Source organism: Betta splendens, chromosome 21, assembly GCF_900634795.4.
Source record: "Betta splendens chromosome 21, fBetSpl5.4, whole genome shotgun sequence".
In the NCBI taxonomy this organism is placed as follows: Eukaryota; Metazoa; Chordata; class Actinopteri; order Anabantiformes; family Osphronemidae; genus Betta; species Betta splendens.
In genome coordinates, this window is record NC_040899.1 from 13,699,107 (window position 1) to 13,714,530 (window position 15,424).

Sequence of the window (15,424 nt, forward strand, 5' to 3'; positions counted from 1 at the left end):
GCTTTTTGCAAGTGCAGTCATTATCTTCAATGTCACACCGCATTGCAGTGCAGTAAAAACCTTTGTGTGCATGTGTGTGTTACACACTCAACCACTTTCAGGTCAATGTATAGGCTACTAATCATAGTACAGTAGACCTGAATGTAGGTTAAAGATATTTGTGTGTCTCTAATAGAAATATACTGCTATAATCTTTTGTTTACTGTCCTCTATTCTCTATTCTATTAGTCTTATTACAGTAGCATTTTGTTTGTTGTGTTCTGTTTTCTGTCTCACCCTGCTGCTTTCTCACTGCTGCCATTGCCTTTAAACTAAAATATCCCCACGTTTGATCCTGTTTTAAAGCCAAATGCATTTTTATCTTTCCGTCTCTGTGACCTCACGCTTTCCCCTCTTCTGTTCAACATGTGAACTTTGAAGGTTGTGTCTTTAACAAGGATATCTAGAGGGGTAAATGATAAATTGGCTGAGAGTCCAGGCTCATTTGTCATAGGAGAAACTGCTGATATAATAAAAAAGGTGGGCTATTAAAAGCCAGGGGAAATGTACCGTGTTTCCATATTACGGAATGTAGGATACATTTTCTGCTGTAGATCATGAGCACCTAACTGGTATGTACAATACAATATTGCTGACATATAAACATAACACAAACCCTAACTCAACCAGTAGCAAATACTGGGGCAGTTTGTACTGTGTTGACCTAAAGATGTTATGAACTATCTGCCAGGTAACCAGCTGACTAGTCCACAGATCTACTGTCTGTACATGACTCAATGAGGCTGCTGCTGATATCAGCTTTCATACAGACTTGCAGCCACTGTCACTTCCCATATGTGTTGAACTGCAGCCCATACGCCAAACAACGGCCAGTGGACCACTTAGGAGCTTTGCGATAACCAGAGTCAGCCTGGAGACACTCACTGCCATCATTTACCTAAGCCGGGCATCTTTTAGTGCCTGTTAGTGTTTGCGTTCATTCATAATCTCCAGGTCAGCTCACGTTTTTGCTGTTGTCACGGCACAACAAACATACGAGTTGTCACGGATGTTCTGTGTCGAAATATGGAAACACAGGTGGAATCGATGCAATGAGTTGAGCCAAATATTTAGATTTTATCTTCGTATCTGCTTCACAAAGTCTACAGCTCATTACTTTGGAAAAATAACGCTCTCTCTAAATTGCTTAGAGTATTTTCCCAGCAACATGAGTTTACTATCAAAATGCCTCCAAGCATCTGGTAAAATAAATATTTCCTAGTAGTTCTGGGTCACAGTTACACATAATCACAATAATTGTTGTGTTTTCATTCCAAAGTTAAAATAATCATACATTAAATCAATGTATTAAAACCTTGTGTTGTTTCCTTTTCAGATCTCCAGATCTGAGGCTTTAGCATTGTCAATATGGGCAGTTGTAGAAGAAAGTGTGGTAGCTGCCCATCAGAGGAGTTGCTCTAAATGCGATGTCAGTGAATGCTGTGTAATGCCATCCCTTTTAAACCGTGTAAGACAGAGTACAGCACTTGATACGCAAACAGAAAACCCAGTGTTTTAAACCCAGAATGTCTGCTGGCCTTCCTCCACCCTTCTTTTTCTGTACATGCTGTTGGCTTTACCCTTCAGGGGTGCATTCTGCCAAAGGGGCCAACACAGAGCTGCCCATTGTTCTGTTCACGCTTGCATCAATCACGCATGCACAGAATACTGTACACACACACACACACACACACACACACACACACACACACACACACTGCTGCCAGTCAAGCCCGAGCCAAAGCCTTCGAGCCCCAAGCAGTGGGGCAGCTCTGTCCCTGGCTGGGAGGTGGAGGGTTAGTAAAGGATGGGACCACACCCAACTGTGGGACCTAATGATAGGCTTGGGAACGAAAGAAAACTCCCATAGGAAGGTTTAAGTCATTTCTCTTTACAAGCTGTTTTATTCTGAACGGAAGCAGGCTCCTGTTTAGCGAGAACTGTAAAATATAGCAGCTTGTAAATGATATAAAATAGGCAGCTGGGTTTGTGAAAAGCATAGACAAGGATAATCGGTTGAGTTGGAAGCTATTACTGCACCAGTTGCAGCACTATTATGGCAGTCCGCTTTATTTATAGAACATTTTGGGTGGTGCTCTGTAAGTTTTTATTTGTCTCTATTCCCTCACATTAGACAGTTTTTGGAGTAGACTGGCCTCATGTTGTGTGAGCTTACTGTCACGGATGAGGAATTTAGTGTGTGTGTGAACAGTAGCCTGTGCGAATATTCTGTGCTTTGAATCTGTCATACACATATACATGTACAGGGTCATAAACATTTTTCCTCTTTTCACTTAAAAGTATGACATTTCCAGATTTGAGTCAATTCTAGCATTGTTGTGCGCTTCCACAGGATGAGGATGAGGTAACAACGTGGATGTTTGCAGCAAACCGAATAAAACTGTAGCTGTGACCAACCTCTATTCACCAGGTGCATCGGTCAGCAAATCATGTGATCCCTCATCAGTTTCCCCACACTGCACGTTGCCTTTGATGAAGCGCTCAGAGAAGCGAGTAGCATCATGGTCATGGGCTGAGCACAGCTCTCAGTGATATTAAACCTTGAAATGTAATATTGTAGTTTGAACAAAGCAGCGCAGCTCTGAAAACCATGCCACTCTTGCACATGATGTGTGTTGCTTTGGCGCTGCTCTATAGCAGCTAGGAGAAGAAAAAATGCAGGTACAGTATTTGAAGTCCCTGCATTATGAATTCTACCCAATAATTAAATGATTATAGCAGTGAAATGAGTGTGCGGACTACTAGCCTTGTTCAATTCAGCTTCAGAGTACTGCACTTAAAAAGCTGCACAGAATGAGGATATGGATACAGAAAGATGCAGCTAGGAATCCACAAAAGATTCAGAAAACAAGTATCTCTCACTCTTTTTTACTGAGTGTACCTACCTATATACATTGTTACAGCCCAGACCTAATCATTACACATTAACGTGCGCCCAATCCCTGACTTCCTATTTGAAATGTCAAAACTGCTCCTGTGTCTAATCTAAATCTCTGTGCACTTGGATGAAAACAGAGTTTGTCACGAACGGGCTGAATCTGATGTGTTCCCTTAGTCAGCACCTTCTGCTGCTGGCTCAAATGTGTCATTATTTTTGCACTTCCACAGATTGACACATGGGAGTTGGTCATTGCAGCCCCATGCTGAACACAGCTGCCACTGGAAGAAACGGCTGAGCACGTCCCGTTTGTTTGTGCAGGAGGTTTGACTTTCCTGTATGTTCAGGAAAGAGCGGCATTAGATACATGTACTGTGCAGCGTAAGGCATGTGCGACCTCGTGCTGAAAATCTGATCTGATGTTGATAAAATGAAACCTCCACGTTTTTGTGATTACAGTATATGGTGCATCATTTCAGTAAGGTTGTACTGTAGCACTGCTGCTCTCTGCTGGTTGAATGTCAGTAAAACATAAACATTACCAGAATTCATAGTGGAGCTAAACGCAGCACGGTGATTCAGATCTCTGACTGACACACACACACACACACACACACACACACACACACACACACACACACACACACACACACACACACACACACACACACACACACACGCCAATGTGATTAAACCGTGAATGTGTGCGTGTTTGATGAAGAAGCTATAGTAGGTCAAGGGGTGGGGGATGCGTTTAATGGTTTATGGCGACCATACACTGGCTAGTCTGTGGGTGTGTGCGTGCCCAGAGGTTACTGAGCCATTGGCCTCAATTTTGTCTGGAAACCGCTGGGGGTTTATCGTTGTCCAGCTCTTATTCAAAGGCTTTTTCTCCTCTCTGATAAGGGATGTCATTTTAAACAAAGTCAGAGTTTCTGTCTCGTTTATTTTTTCACCCACCTGCTACTGTCTATCCTAGGCTTCAAAGAACACGGAGCTGGTCTGCACCCATTAGACCCTAATACAAGCACACAAATATACACAGTACCTCTCAGCTCTAAAAGCTCTCAAGGCTCTCCCCTTCTTGTCTCTGCTAATCGCTCACACACAATCTCTCCCTAACGCGCTCTTGCCAAACTGCACAAGATGAGGTTCGGTGAGTGTTGCTTTAGGAACTTGACTTCCTCACAAGGCAATGGAACTGCACTCCTGCTTGGATATTTTTCATCTGCCTTCATATTTAGGTATTCGGCCACTGCAGGACATGCTTATATCTGCATGTCAGGTTTTTAGTTGGATCTCCATAGGAAATTGAAGTGCACAGCTAATCCCACAGCCAACATTTAGGCATTCTTCTTCAAAATTTCTCCACTTCCAAGAAAGTGATTTGAGGTTTGTTATTATATTCTTCTTCACATTTGTTTACATGTAGTTAATTTGATTTAGAACTAAAGTAGGTAGTTTGTTAACTTTGGTTTGAAGTTTTCTTCTCTAACACTGTGTTAATAGGGATATCGAATATTAATGTAAGGCAGGGAACAGAACCTAATTTGTGTTGCAGCATTTGACCCTGCTTCTCACGTCTCCACTTGTTGGTAGTTGCTTTTTTTACATTGTGTTATATTAGGGTGCTTTAATCAACATTTATATCATAGTTTAACACACCTTATGAAGTAAAATCTCCAGAGTGCAATTGAATCATCGCACATCAGCCGCAGACGTACTGGGACGTTAAAATTCTGTATTCTTTGGAATTTGTCTTTTAAAACACGACATGAAAAGCTTTAGAAAGGTGAAAAAATGGTGTCCCTGCTGAATCTATTTTTAGAGCTACACTACACTTTTAGTCGACTGTGAGTAGAGGTATGAAGTAACAGATGGGCACACCGCAGTCGCCTGGATTTGTTCCCTGTGAAACCGTTTAAGAGGATGTTTTTGTCAATGATTGTGCTTCTCTGTCAAACCAGTGTAAAGGCCACAGGGAGTTTAGTTGTAATTTGAGTCTGGAATGTCTTTAAATCCAGTCTGGGGAACCACACACCGCAGCCTCCGTCCTCTGGTCAGTGTGTGTAGAAGTTTCAGAGAGACGGCGAGATGGAAGTGGGTAAAGTAACCTCCATGTCTGTGGTGCAGGCACTGACTGTCCCATATCTGCAGTCTCTATAAATTCAAACAGCATGGTGAGTGGACTGACCAGTCTCCTTCTCAGAATTCACCCAGCCAAAGCAGTTGTGGTGAGACTTGAGCTAGAATGATGTTTGACTCTCGCACACAAGCGTGAATGAATCTGGGAAAAGGACTTCATCTTCCTCCTGATATCGACTTGTGTGCCCCACAGCGCAGATCTCCAATCTGCTGGAGGGCTCGTCTTTTTTCTTCCATCAAAGAAAATTAAGTTGTTTTCTCTCTCATTATCCCCAGCTTAACTTCATGTTCTTAAGTGGTAAGGCTCTACCCGAAAACCACTAATTTGCTCTTAAAAACACGTTTTATATTAAGCAGTGGGATAAGATCTTTAGACAAGATGGGCTGCAGGGAAAACAACATAATTGACCTTAAACAACCCTGGAGGGTGGAGAGTCTGCTTGGATCATGGTTTTATATGGAAACATTTTTTCTCCCATCTCCTCATCTCATCATACTTTTCCTTGTTGTATCCAATTTTGTTTCCCTCTGTTGATTTCATTGTCTCTGGCCTATTTCTTCTTTCCTTAACGTTTTTTAATCTGTTTTTTTTCTTTCATTTTTTTATAACCTCTATGTTAATCTTGAGTTTTTTGCACTGTTAATATAATAAACTTCATGGACTTGCAGTAATGTTTGCTACGAGACTTCCATGTTGATTTAAGAATATGATTTGCACCAAGCATTTGTTTATGGTCACAAATACATATAAATCAGTTGAATAAACATTATACAAGTAACGAACAATAGACACGTGCATATGGATCAGCCTTAAGGCCTTTTTAAGACAACTGATCTGGCAGAAGAGTCAGGATGGATTTAAGTTCAGCCGATGGGATACAAAGCTAGTCCTATTTAATGCTATACTTTCAGTGTTGGCAGCAACCACTACCAACAGCTCTGTGTGTGGCCCTACAGTAAAGTGGTTTGTTAATGACAGTGTGGTTGTCTGATTAGTTACACATTACTTATCGGTAATTAAAAATCTATTAGAGTGCAAAATAATACAGTTTGCAAGTTGAAACAAACGTTCTTTCTCATGCAGTTCTGTAATTATTAAATGTTTATATGCTCAAGAACAGCTTTTGACAGTGTCTGAATTTACAGGATGCTTGAGCTGGAAATAAAAGCTTCTGAGTGTTACGTTAAAAAGAGTCTAGAGACTCTGATGAATTGTGCACGATGAGGCCGTGTTGCTTCAATTTCCACCTATATTTAATCTTTGAGTGTTGATCAATCTGTGTATTAACTGGCAGAAACAAGCAGCTTGAAATTCTTTATAAGGGAACAGTAAGAGATGTGGCTGGACGTAACACAGTGAAAGCTGTTTTTCAGCTCAATTAATGGATTGGGTCACGTGACTGGAACAAACTGCATTCCATCAGCTGAAACAATGACTCTGACCATCCAGTAACACCAGGTTTTGGAACATTTCATTTAGCATGTGGCTTGAACACAACGCAGTGTCTGGCCTTTCCATGCCTGGCCTGTGTGCACCTTTACTTTAAACCACGTCTGCTTTCTGTAAACCAGATTTTGATTTGTGGTCAACAATGATTTCTGCATCTGACTTGGAAAATCTCCTTTTTCTCTTTGACAGATTTTTATCATCACAGACGTCGCAACAAAATCAGAGGTGAGTCTAAACTTCAGAATTTATTTAATTTTTGTCATTCTTTCTTTCCTACTGTAATTTAAAAACATAATGTTGGATCACAATTAAAAATATTAACTATATGTAGCCAGCATCAGTTTTGGGGAACATTTGTCACTCAACAGATGTAAGACAGATGTAAATACAGCAGTTGACCACAAGAGGGTGGCATCATATTTCTTATTTATCACCGTCTCATTGTCACAGTTTTGAGGGGAAAGGGAAGGAAATGCAGACATAAAAAGTACATAATCTATTCTTTAAACATGCTAACGTTTTTTAGCAATGCAAATGTAGAATAGTTACTTTTGCAGTGGATTTGAATAGTATTCTAGTGTGCGCTTTTGTTGCACGTGTTTACGTCGCTTGACGAAAGTGTGATCAGTATACTGTACATATATCGTTTCACCACAAACCCTGCAAATCTGCAGAAGGATCTTCTGTTTTGAGGGTGAAGCTGTTGAGCAGGCAGAGAGCGTCATGAGAAAACCAGGTTGTTTCGCCTTGTTGTGTCACTGGAAGAGGGGATTAAACAGGTACAGACTTTGATTTTGCTCCGTGTGTTAATACACAGCCATCTGAAAACATAGGTCTCTCTCCTCCGCTACAGTCCCCTCCCTCTTTCTCTCTCTCTCTACTTCATTGCCTTCCCTCCCTGACTACTGATAGGGCAGACATGGAGTCAACAGAGGAGAGGGAGGGAGGGAGAGTTACAGGGGAAGGACTGAAGTAGAAACAAAGAATCGCTGCAGGTGTGTGGAGTTGGGCATTCTGAATATCATTAGGTTGACTGAGGGAAAGTACAGGTAGACAGTGCATGCGTTTCCAATGAGATAGAGAACCCGCCGAACTTGAGTTTGGTGTAGGTTTGTCTGATCGAACTGTTCAGTAGATTCGTATTAGTTGCTGGCAAAGACATGGCCCTTCTTAACAACAGCGCACAGAGCCTGGGCTCCTACTACTGCCTGATCCGACGCAGGTTCAAGAGAAGGCGCAAGAAACGCTCTGAACGCAAAGGTAAAACCCTGCAGCAGCACATGACTTTAATACATTTAGTCATTGAGTGAGAAGGAGGAGAGTTTGAAGTTGTTTATATGATTAGCGAGCTGATGAGAAATCTGTGTAGGTTCCTATAGACAAACTTTAACTTTATTCGTTACCTTTCTGGTATTATAATATAAGATAACCAGTTGGTGGATAACGGTCAGTTCTTTTTATGCAGTATATGCATTTATTTTAAGTTGTTTGATTAGGAAGTAATAAATCCCTTCTTGTGCCTTTCACAGATGTCTCGTCTCTATTCAGTGTGTGTGTGTGCTATAGAAGTTTTCTAAATCTTTTTTCTATACTGTCAGGATGCTGTGCTATAAACAATCTTGTCCACATATATACATGTTTCACTACAAAACGTCTGAACACATAATACACACACATACTTATAACCTTATTGACCAGGGGCAGAAACATCGGGATGCATTCATACATACATACAGGTACATACGGCTGCATGTGCATGGATGATACTGAAACTTTTGCTGAGAGACAATGTGCATGTTTGTGTGTACTGAATAATACAAATATACGTATACTGTGTACAGCTGTTTGAAATTGGAGTGGGCTCCAAATGAAAGATGAATAATTGTATTATTTTGTTTAAGTAAAGTATAATGAAATAATTTCTGTACTGCGCCCTCTCCCTCGTACTTTGTCACTTTCTTTGTCATTTCTCACCATGTCCCTGTGTAACTGAAGTCAAGTGACTGGTCCCACCGAGGCTCTAAGCTTTTCTCTCCTGAGTTTGCTGCTCTGCTCTGGGGATTAGTCTAACGGCAAAGGTAGTAATTACTTAGGTGGCCACAGCTCACTGGCAATATTAGCCATGTCTCAGCCACTTGCTTTGACACACACCACCCTCCAAACCCCCCCCCCCCCCCCCCCCCCCCCCCCCCCACTATTCCGGTCAAGCCAAGTTTATTCATCCAAGTAAATCCACTACTGCTGATGCTGCATTTTTAGCCCTTGATTCCAGTCCTGCTCAGTCAGAGGCCAGCTATGTCCATCAGCATTACACAAGTCTGTTTCCCGCCTTTTCACTCTCCCTTATCGCCATGGGGATGAAAGTGGCACTTTTCGACCATGCCGAGAGAAGCGATGACTGAGCGGGACTTTGAACCCATGTTGCTTTGCTTGCTCTCCGTCCCCTTTAATGTCTCGCTCTGGAAGCCTCCCGATAAGTCGCCTCACAGTTTAGCTTTTCCAATCACACTGCAAGTTAGCAGTTAATGCTAACGCCAGGTGAGATGCTGAGGTCGCACACTTACTTGAGACAATTATTAGTGGAATAATGTGACACTGACTCAAGGAAATCTCTTTGCTCGGTTCCCTTGACGGTGAGGCAGAGTCGGTGCTGCACCACTGGACTGAACAGTCCATTAAGTGGAAGTTAGTGTCTTCCACAAGGACGGTCAATGCAGGGCTGACCAACGTCTTGTGTAAAGAGTAATGTCTCTTACCCCCAACATGCACAAGGATCTAAATTGAAAAAAATAAAATAAAAATAAAATATTAAATAAATAATAAAAATATTATATAATATATTATAATAATATAATAAAATGAAATAAATATATATGAATATGAATTTATTTCCACTTTGAAAGAACAGATTAAAAATAAGCATAATAACTAGTTAATAGTTATTAACTAGTAAAAGTTACTGTATGTGTTACTGATGTGATTTTTTATGAATAGCACACAGTCAAATGTTTCAGCTCTTTTTGGGGGGGGCATGTTCAGGATAAATATCTATATATAGTAAATAGAGGCCTCAGCAGCTCCAAACCTCCATATAATCATTTGTCAACATTAACTCAGCAAAAAGGTGGTCTTGATGATGTGAAGCAGGACAAAATTATAACGTTTAATTCGAGCAATCAGATGACGTTCTGAGTTTTTTAGTGTGGATTTCTAATGTTTTCTACCACTATGTAGAAAATATGAAAAAACATGTCGAGCCAATAAGTCACTTCAGACGTGCTCTGGGGGACAGCAAGCAAAACCATGACCAGATAGTTCCTCAAAATGTAGAAATAATAATTATAATAATAATAATAAATAATAGTTTATTTAAGTTGCATTAAGTATGGTAGCAGTAGAGCCACAAATGTGTCACGTGCTAACATTAGCGACGACAGGTGAAGCTACATATTCATATATAATTTTTGTTTATTATTGGGACTTTGTTTGATGCATGTGAATGACACTTATATGGCATTGTAGCTCAGACTCTACTATTTACTTTAAATATATAAAACTACTTCAACTTACTTATATATATTACTTATATATATGTATTGTATGTATGATCAGTATGATCAATTTGGCGACAATATCTTTGGTCTATATGCCTAATAATGGTCTATATTGGTCTATATGCCTGATAATTATTGAGTGTAATGCATTTCCAATGACATAATCATAATTTAGCATTACCTGGTAAATGAATTACCATCTGTGACTGTAGAACTTATCTTCCAAGTGATAAGGTCTTCAGTGCATCTCTCATAAATGTGCCAAGCATGACACTTGCAGACGGCGCTTTCCAATGGGCCGTATATGAAATATGGAAAATGGGGAACAGAGGCCTTTTCTGCCATGCCAGCAAAATCTCCAAAATGAGCTTTTGCAACTTGAATAGGGGGGAACGGGGGATGTGCATCACCTGACATTTATAATCCACCACTGTGGAAAGCTCTGTTCCTGCAACAAGACACATTTTGTCGTCTTCAATAACCTCACATCCTTCCTTCCTCCCTCGTCTCGTCCCACATCCTGTTACTTTCTGTAGCTTTTGTTCCTAACCCCCTTTTTTCCTTCATTATCTCTATCTCTTATTATTCTTTTGTTCTTTTTTTTCTTTTTATTATTTGTTTGTGCACTGATTGCCTTAAAATATGTGTTAATTACAAAAGCATTTTAATTTATCTGTAAAGTAATATATAATGCAGCTTTGTGGTTTACTGTTGTCGTTCCCTTTTATGTGGATGTCTGTGTATGAACAGATTTCAAACCTCTGAAAAAAGCTCAGTCACACTGATTAACATTTGACAACAGCAGCGATGGAAATCGAATAGAAACCCTGTTGCATTCATTTACCTAACAACAAAATAACTGTTGATTATGAGCCGCGCTTCATTAAGTGGTACAACATTTTCGGGCGCAGCAGCCCTGTGTCATAATAAGAAATGAGTTGCCTGTCTGTCTATCTCAATGCAATTATCCTTAATTACCATGCTTAATTATAAACTTTGGATTCTCACCACACAAAGAGCTCAGTCACAGTTTCATCTTTTTTTGCTTTTTGTCGTACAGTGCAACATTCTGAGTTTAAATCTGTCCTCCCACAACCTCCACCATCTACTTTCTCCATCCTCCTGTCACCTGTCATGACCTTTTTCATCTTTTCCCATCCCGTCATCTCCTGACCGTCCATCAACGCCACCTCTCTGCCTGGCAATAGCAAAGGCACAGGGTGTGAAATTCAACTTTCAGACGCCGGTGTCACAAGCCCTGGCACACACAACCCTACACAGATGCAGTTAAGTCCTTGCATAGCATTTCCAGACCTCCCACATCACCGTGTAGGAATGCGCCACACACGCATTCGAGCACACGCACGCATCCCTCATGTTAGGGGGACGAATCCCTATGTGTCTAACCCGGCCTTGAATGTGACAAACAGTGTGAGCTGAGGGCACGCTGGGTATCCAGGCGAGGCGAACAGGAGGGTTGGGAGTTGGATGGACAAATAAGGCAGAGGGTGGAAAGTAACACAAATGGCCACAAAGTAAAACAAAAGATATGGTGTACGTGAACATGAGTTTGTTTTTTGAACTGCTTAAAGACGTGGCTGCTGCTGTTGTTTTAAATGATATTAATTCGATCAGTTTAGCCTGTTTTAGACCGAGGTTTAACCATAATTGTTACTGTGCTGGTTGTGTCACTAGGTCCATTGAGGTCTGTCATGCAATGCTGCGTGTGTCACGTCTGAGAGTCGGGTGGCTTCCTACCGGTGTCCTCTGCTGGGCGCTTAAACATTGAGCACAGCAGCGGTGGGCTGCTGGAAGCCGGCCACACTTTCTCTAACACAGCCCCTTACATACACATTAACAGACGTCCAAACACACTCCAACATATACTCTCTCTCCCACAGGCGTTTGGTGCCTATGCTGTGTCATAAATCAGAGCTGTCAAATAGATTTTACAGCTCCTAGTGAAAAGACAAGAGCCAGCCACCCAACAACCTTGAAAAGATGGTGGAAAGCAAAAGTAGAGGAGTTTTACTATTATTAAACTTGATACCTAGACCTAAGGAATCTATAAAAAATGACAGGACAGTTTTTCACTGCAAAGCACATGACACATCAGAGCCAAACTAAAAGTTTCTCTGATGGCTAAGCATGATGTGTAACCGCTTTCATCCAGTTTTCATCCAAAATTTCTTCTGCATGTACTGTAAGTTGATGTCTTAATCATGAGGACGACTAATATGTTCTTCCAAGTACTCGTTCCAGAATCAAATTGACGTATGTATTTGGCGCAACGATTTTGTGTTGCATACAATTGATCCAGATTCAACTTTGCTTAGCTGTTGTCAGATGTGATACAAGGCAAAGCAAAGGCTTTAGCATCTTGAGCCAAATCAAATACCTTCAAAACATTCCAGGCACATGCCTTTACAGTAAATTATCCAGGAGTAGTACAGCAGGGAATGAATACCTACTGTACTAAAAATAATGGAAAGAAATTCACCTTAGTTTATGTGAATCTGCAGGAAGTTTGGGTAAAGACGCATGATGACCTCTCTTACTAGTTCTCCTGCTTTGTCAGACATCAGTCGCATGAGGCAGTTAACACAAGGCAAGTGACTTTAAACTTTGTCTCTTGATTAAAGGCAAACACTTAGAAACGAGCGTCCTTGCAGGCAGTTTTGCCAATTTGTGGCATAATTCTTATTCACACGCCATCACTTTTTTTTAGCGTGAGTGTGAAAGGTCCTTTGTACTCTTTGTGGCAATTTCAGGAATTACCATATATAAATACCACTTACTATTGGTATTACTTAAACTAGATAAACATTCTAGAAATTTTCTCTCACACAATTTGAGAAACTAATTTAACACGTTTTATTGTTTGTAGTGAACAACTAGACAAGGTAGGTCTACATTAGTACAGCTGCAGTAAGTGGAGTCACACATCTATTAAGTGGATATAGGATTTTATTTTAAATAAAAAGGGAAGTGTGTTGTCCATCTGCATCATAAATGGATTGTCTACACTTCTAAAACCTGAAACATACTGATTTTTATTAAGTGTTCGTTAAGGGCTTAGCCCAAGCTCATCTAGCCATATTCACTGATTGGAGGAGACTCGTTGGACGTCAGCATCTGAATTGCTGGCTCTTAAATTTTAGACTGGAGTAAAGCGTGTACATCTACTGTAGCAGTAGGGCGCAGAAGGCAAATCGCTTCTGGCAGCCTAATTCACTGGTCATTAGAAAGGCCAAATTGAATAATGGGCTCTGTGGTAAGTGTGTGTGTTCATCTTTGTGTCTGTTTGATGAGACAGGGAGGGCAATGTTGGGTGGCCGTACTCTACGGCCCCCTTACCTTGGCCCATCAGTTTCAATCAGGCAGCTCGACAGGCACTCCCCTTTCTGCCAAGACCCCTCTCCATTAGGCCACCGGCGCCCACACGTGTACTCTATTACACTGCATTACCCGGTCAGTGCCTGGAGACACCACCTGAGAAGGCAACAGATACGGAGTGAGGGAGCGACCAGGAAAAAAATGGTCCTATTTCTATTAAGATTCTTCCTCTCTCTGAAGTAATCACTAGTCTGCCAATGCTTTATTGGGGAAAGTAATGGGATTGCGGGATGGCGACAGTAGCACTCACTTATCTAACTGCATACATGGACAGTTAGCAATGATGCTCACATTCCTCCTTGGATCTATTTTCGTCTCCTCTCTGTTCCTCTTGAAGTTGCTGTTTCTGCTCTCTGCATCCATCTTTTCAAAGGAAACTTCCTCTAGCCCTGAAGACACTACACCTCATACTGTAGTTTACATGACTACAACGCATATCACTGATTATTTCTTATATGAAATAGTCTGGGTTCATTACAGGGGACATCATATGTGTTTTCAAAGTAGGGGAAGAGGTCAAAATGAGGAATCTGTTATAGGACAGACCTTCTTTCATTCTACGTGGACAACTATCAGAGTGATCCACATATTACCAGAACACTACAATAAATCAAACTGTGGCATCAGTAGAGTGATGAAAAGCAATCAAAAAAGAAAAAACCTGACCTAGAGTTCTTCTATTTTTTTTGTGGTACTTTATCTGAAATGTATTAAACTATATCAATAAACAGCAAACCCACTGAACATATCTGAAAGTAATATATCTTGTAATACATTTTTCTTCCGAAGCTTTATTCGAAACAAACTGAAAGATTTTATTGACAATTACGCTCTTTAACATTCTTCTACTTCTGTACATTCTGGTGAGGTACTGTGTGTGTGTGTGTGTGTGTGTGTGTGTGTGTGTGTGTGTGTGTGTGTGTGTGTGTGTGTGTGTGTGTGTGTGTGTGTGTGTGTGTGTGTGTGTGTGTGTGTGTGTGTGTGTGATCATGTTATTCTTTTTCAAAGCATAAGAAAAGAATCGTGCAGCAACAGAATGGATTGAAGTGGTAGCGATGCCCGGTGGTCCTATCAGTCTGTGTTAAGGCTGCTGAGAGGCCTGTCTCACAGGCAGCCTCTTCTGCACCAGCCATTTCCCTTGGCCATTTGTCTCTGTCCACTTCCTTTCCCTTTACTTGCCCCTCTCTCTCTCTCCTTTTATCTCCTCCCTCTCATCTTCGATTCCTCATTTCGGACTCTCCGTCTTCTTCGATCTGTTTCTCTTCTTTTTAGCTTTTGGCTGTTAATGCCACGAGATTTCTCTTGTTTTTGCTTTTTCTCATCAACAAGTTTAAGTTTTTCACACTAATTCAGTTTTGTAAAACCCTCTAACTAGTTGTACTGTGTTTTGTTAAATAATCCATATTTTAATTTAATTGAACCATAACAAATGTGTAATTCAGTAGCTACAGTAATATGTTGTAATAAATACTATGTTAAACTTAATTTAATACTCCGTCCGGAACCTTTTCTTTTTCTTTTAAATGTTCTAACCTTATAATCACACTGACTATTGCCATTTGGCTTTTAAAATGGGTGATTCCCATCAGTGAATGAAAAGCTGGTTCTCACAGTTTGACCAGTGAAGTAGTGGGCTAAGCTAGTTTTGTTGAGACTATAAGCTTGAAGTAGACGAAAAGTTGCCTCCCCATGTGAACACCAATGCTTACACTACAGTATATCACATCATCCATCATACGCATCACTCATTATATCATACTTCACTAAGCAACTCGGTGCTTTGTCCAGCTTTGGCTGTTTTTACTGTAATAACAAACAAACTGTTATTTTTCCTAACTAGTGTGTGTGTGTGTGTGTGTGTGTGTGTGTGTGTGTGTGTGTGTGTGTGATTTTGTTGTACATAAATACTCTCTTAATATAGCTTCAAATCAGACAAAAACA

The 15,424-nt window shown here is 40.7% G+C and overlaps 1 protein-coding gene across 5 annotated transcripts in view; it reads left to right on the forward strand.

Annotated features, from left to right (window-relative positions):
- Positions 1-15,424, forward strand: part of adarb1b (adenosine deaminase RNA specific B1b) — an 82,023-nt gene that overhangs the window by 44,035 nt on the left and 22,564 nt on the right. For 4 of the 5 annotated variants that reach the window (XM_029137422.3, XM_029137425.3, XM_041068959.2 and 1 more), the window contains one exon: positions 6,723-6,758. Coding sequence is in view for 1 of the 5 variants with exons in the window: in XM_029137421.3 (XP_028993254.1) it covers positions 7,694-7,793 (100 nt within the window). In the remaining 4 variants the exon portion in view is untranslated. Of the gene's footprint in view, positions 1-6,722; positions 6,759-7,087; positions 7,794-15,424 lie in introns of those variants that run through there. The other variant, XM_029137421.3, reaches the window with a different exon arrangement.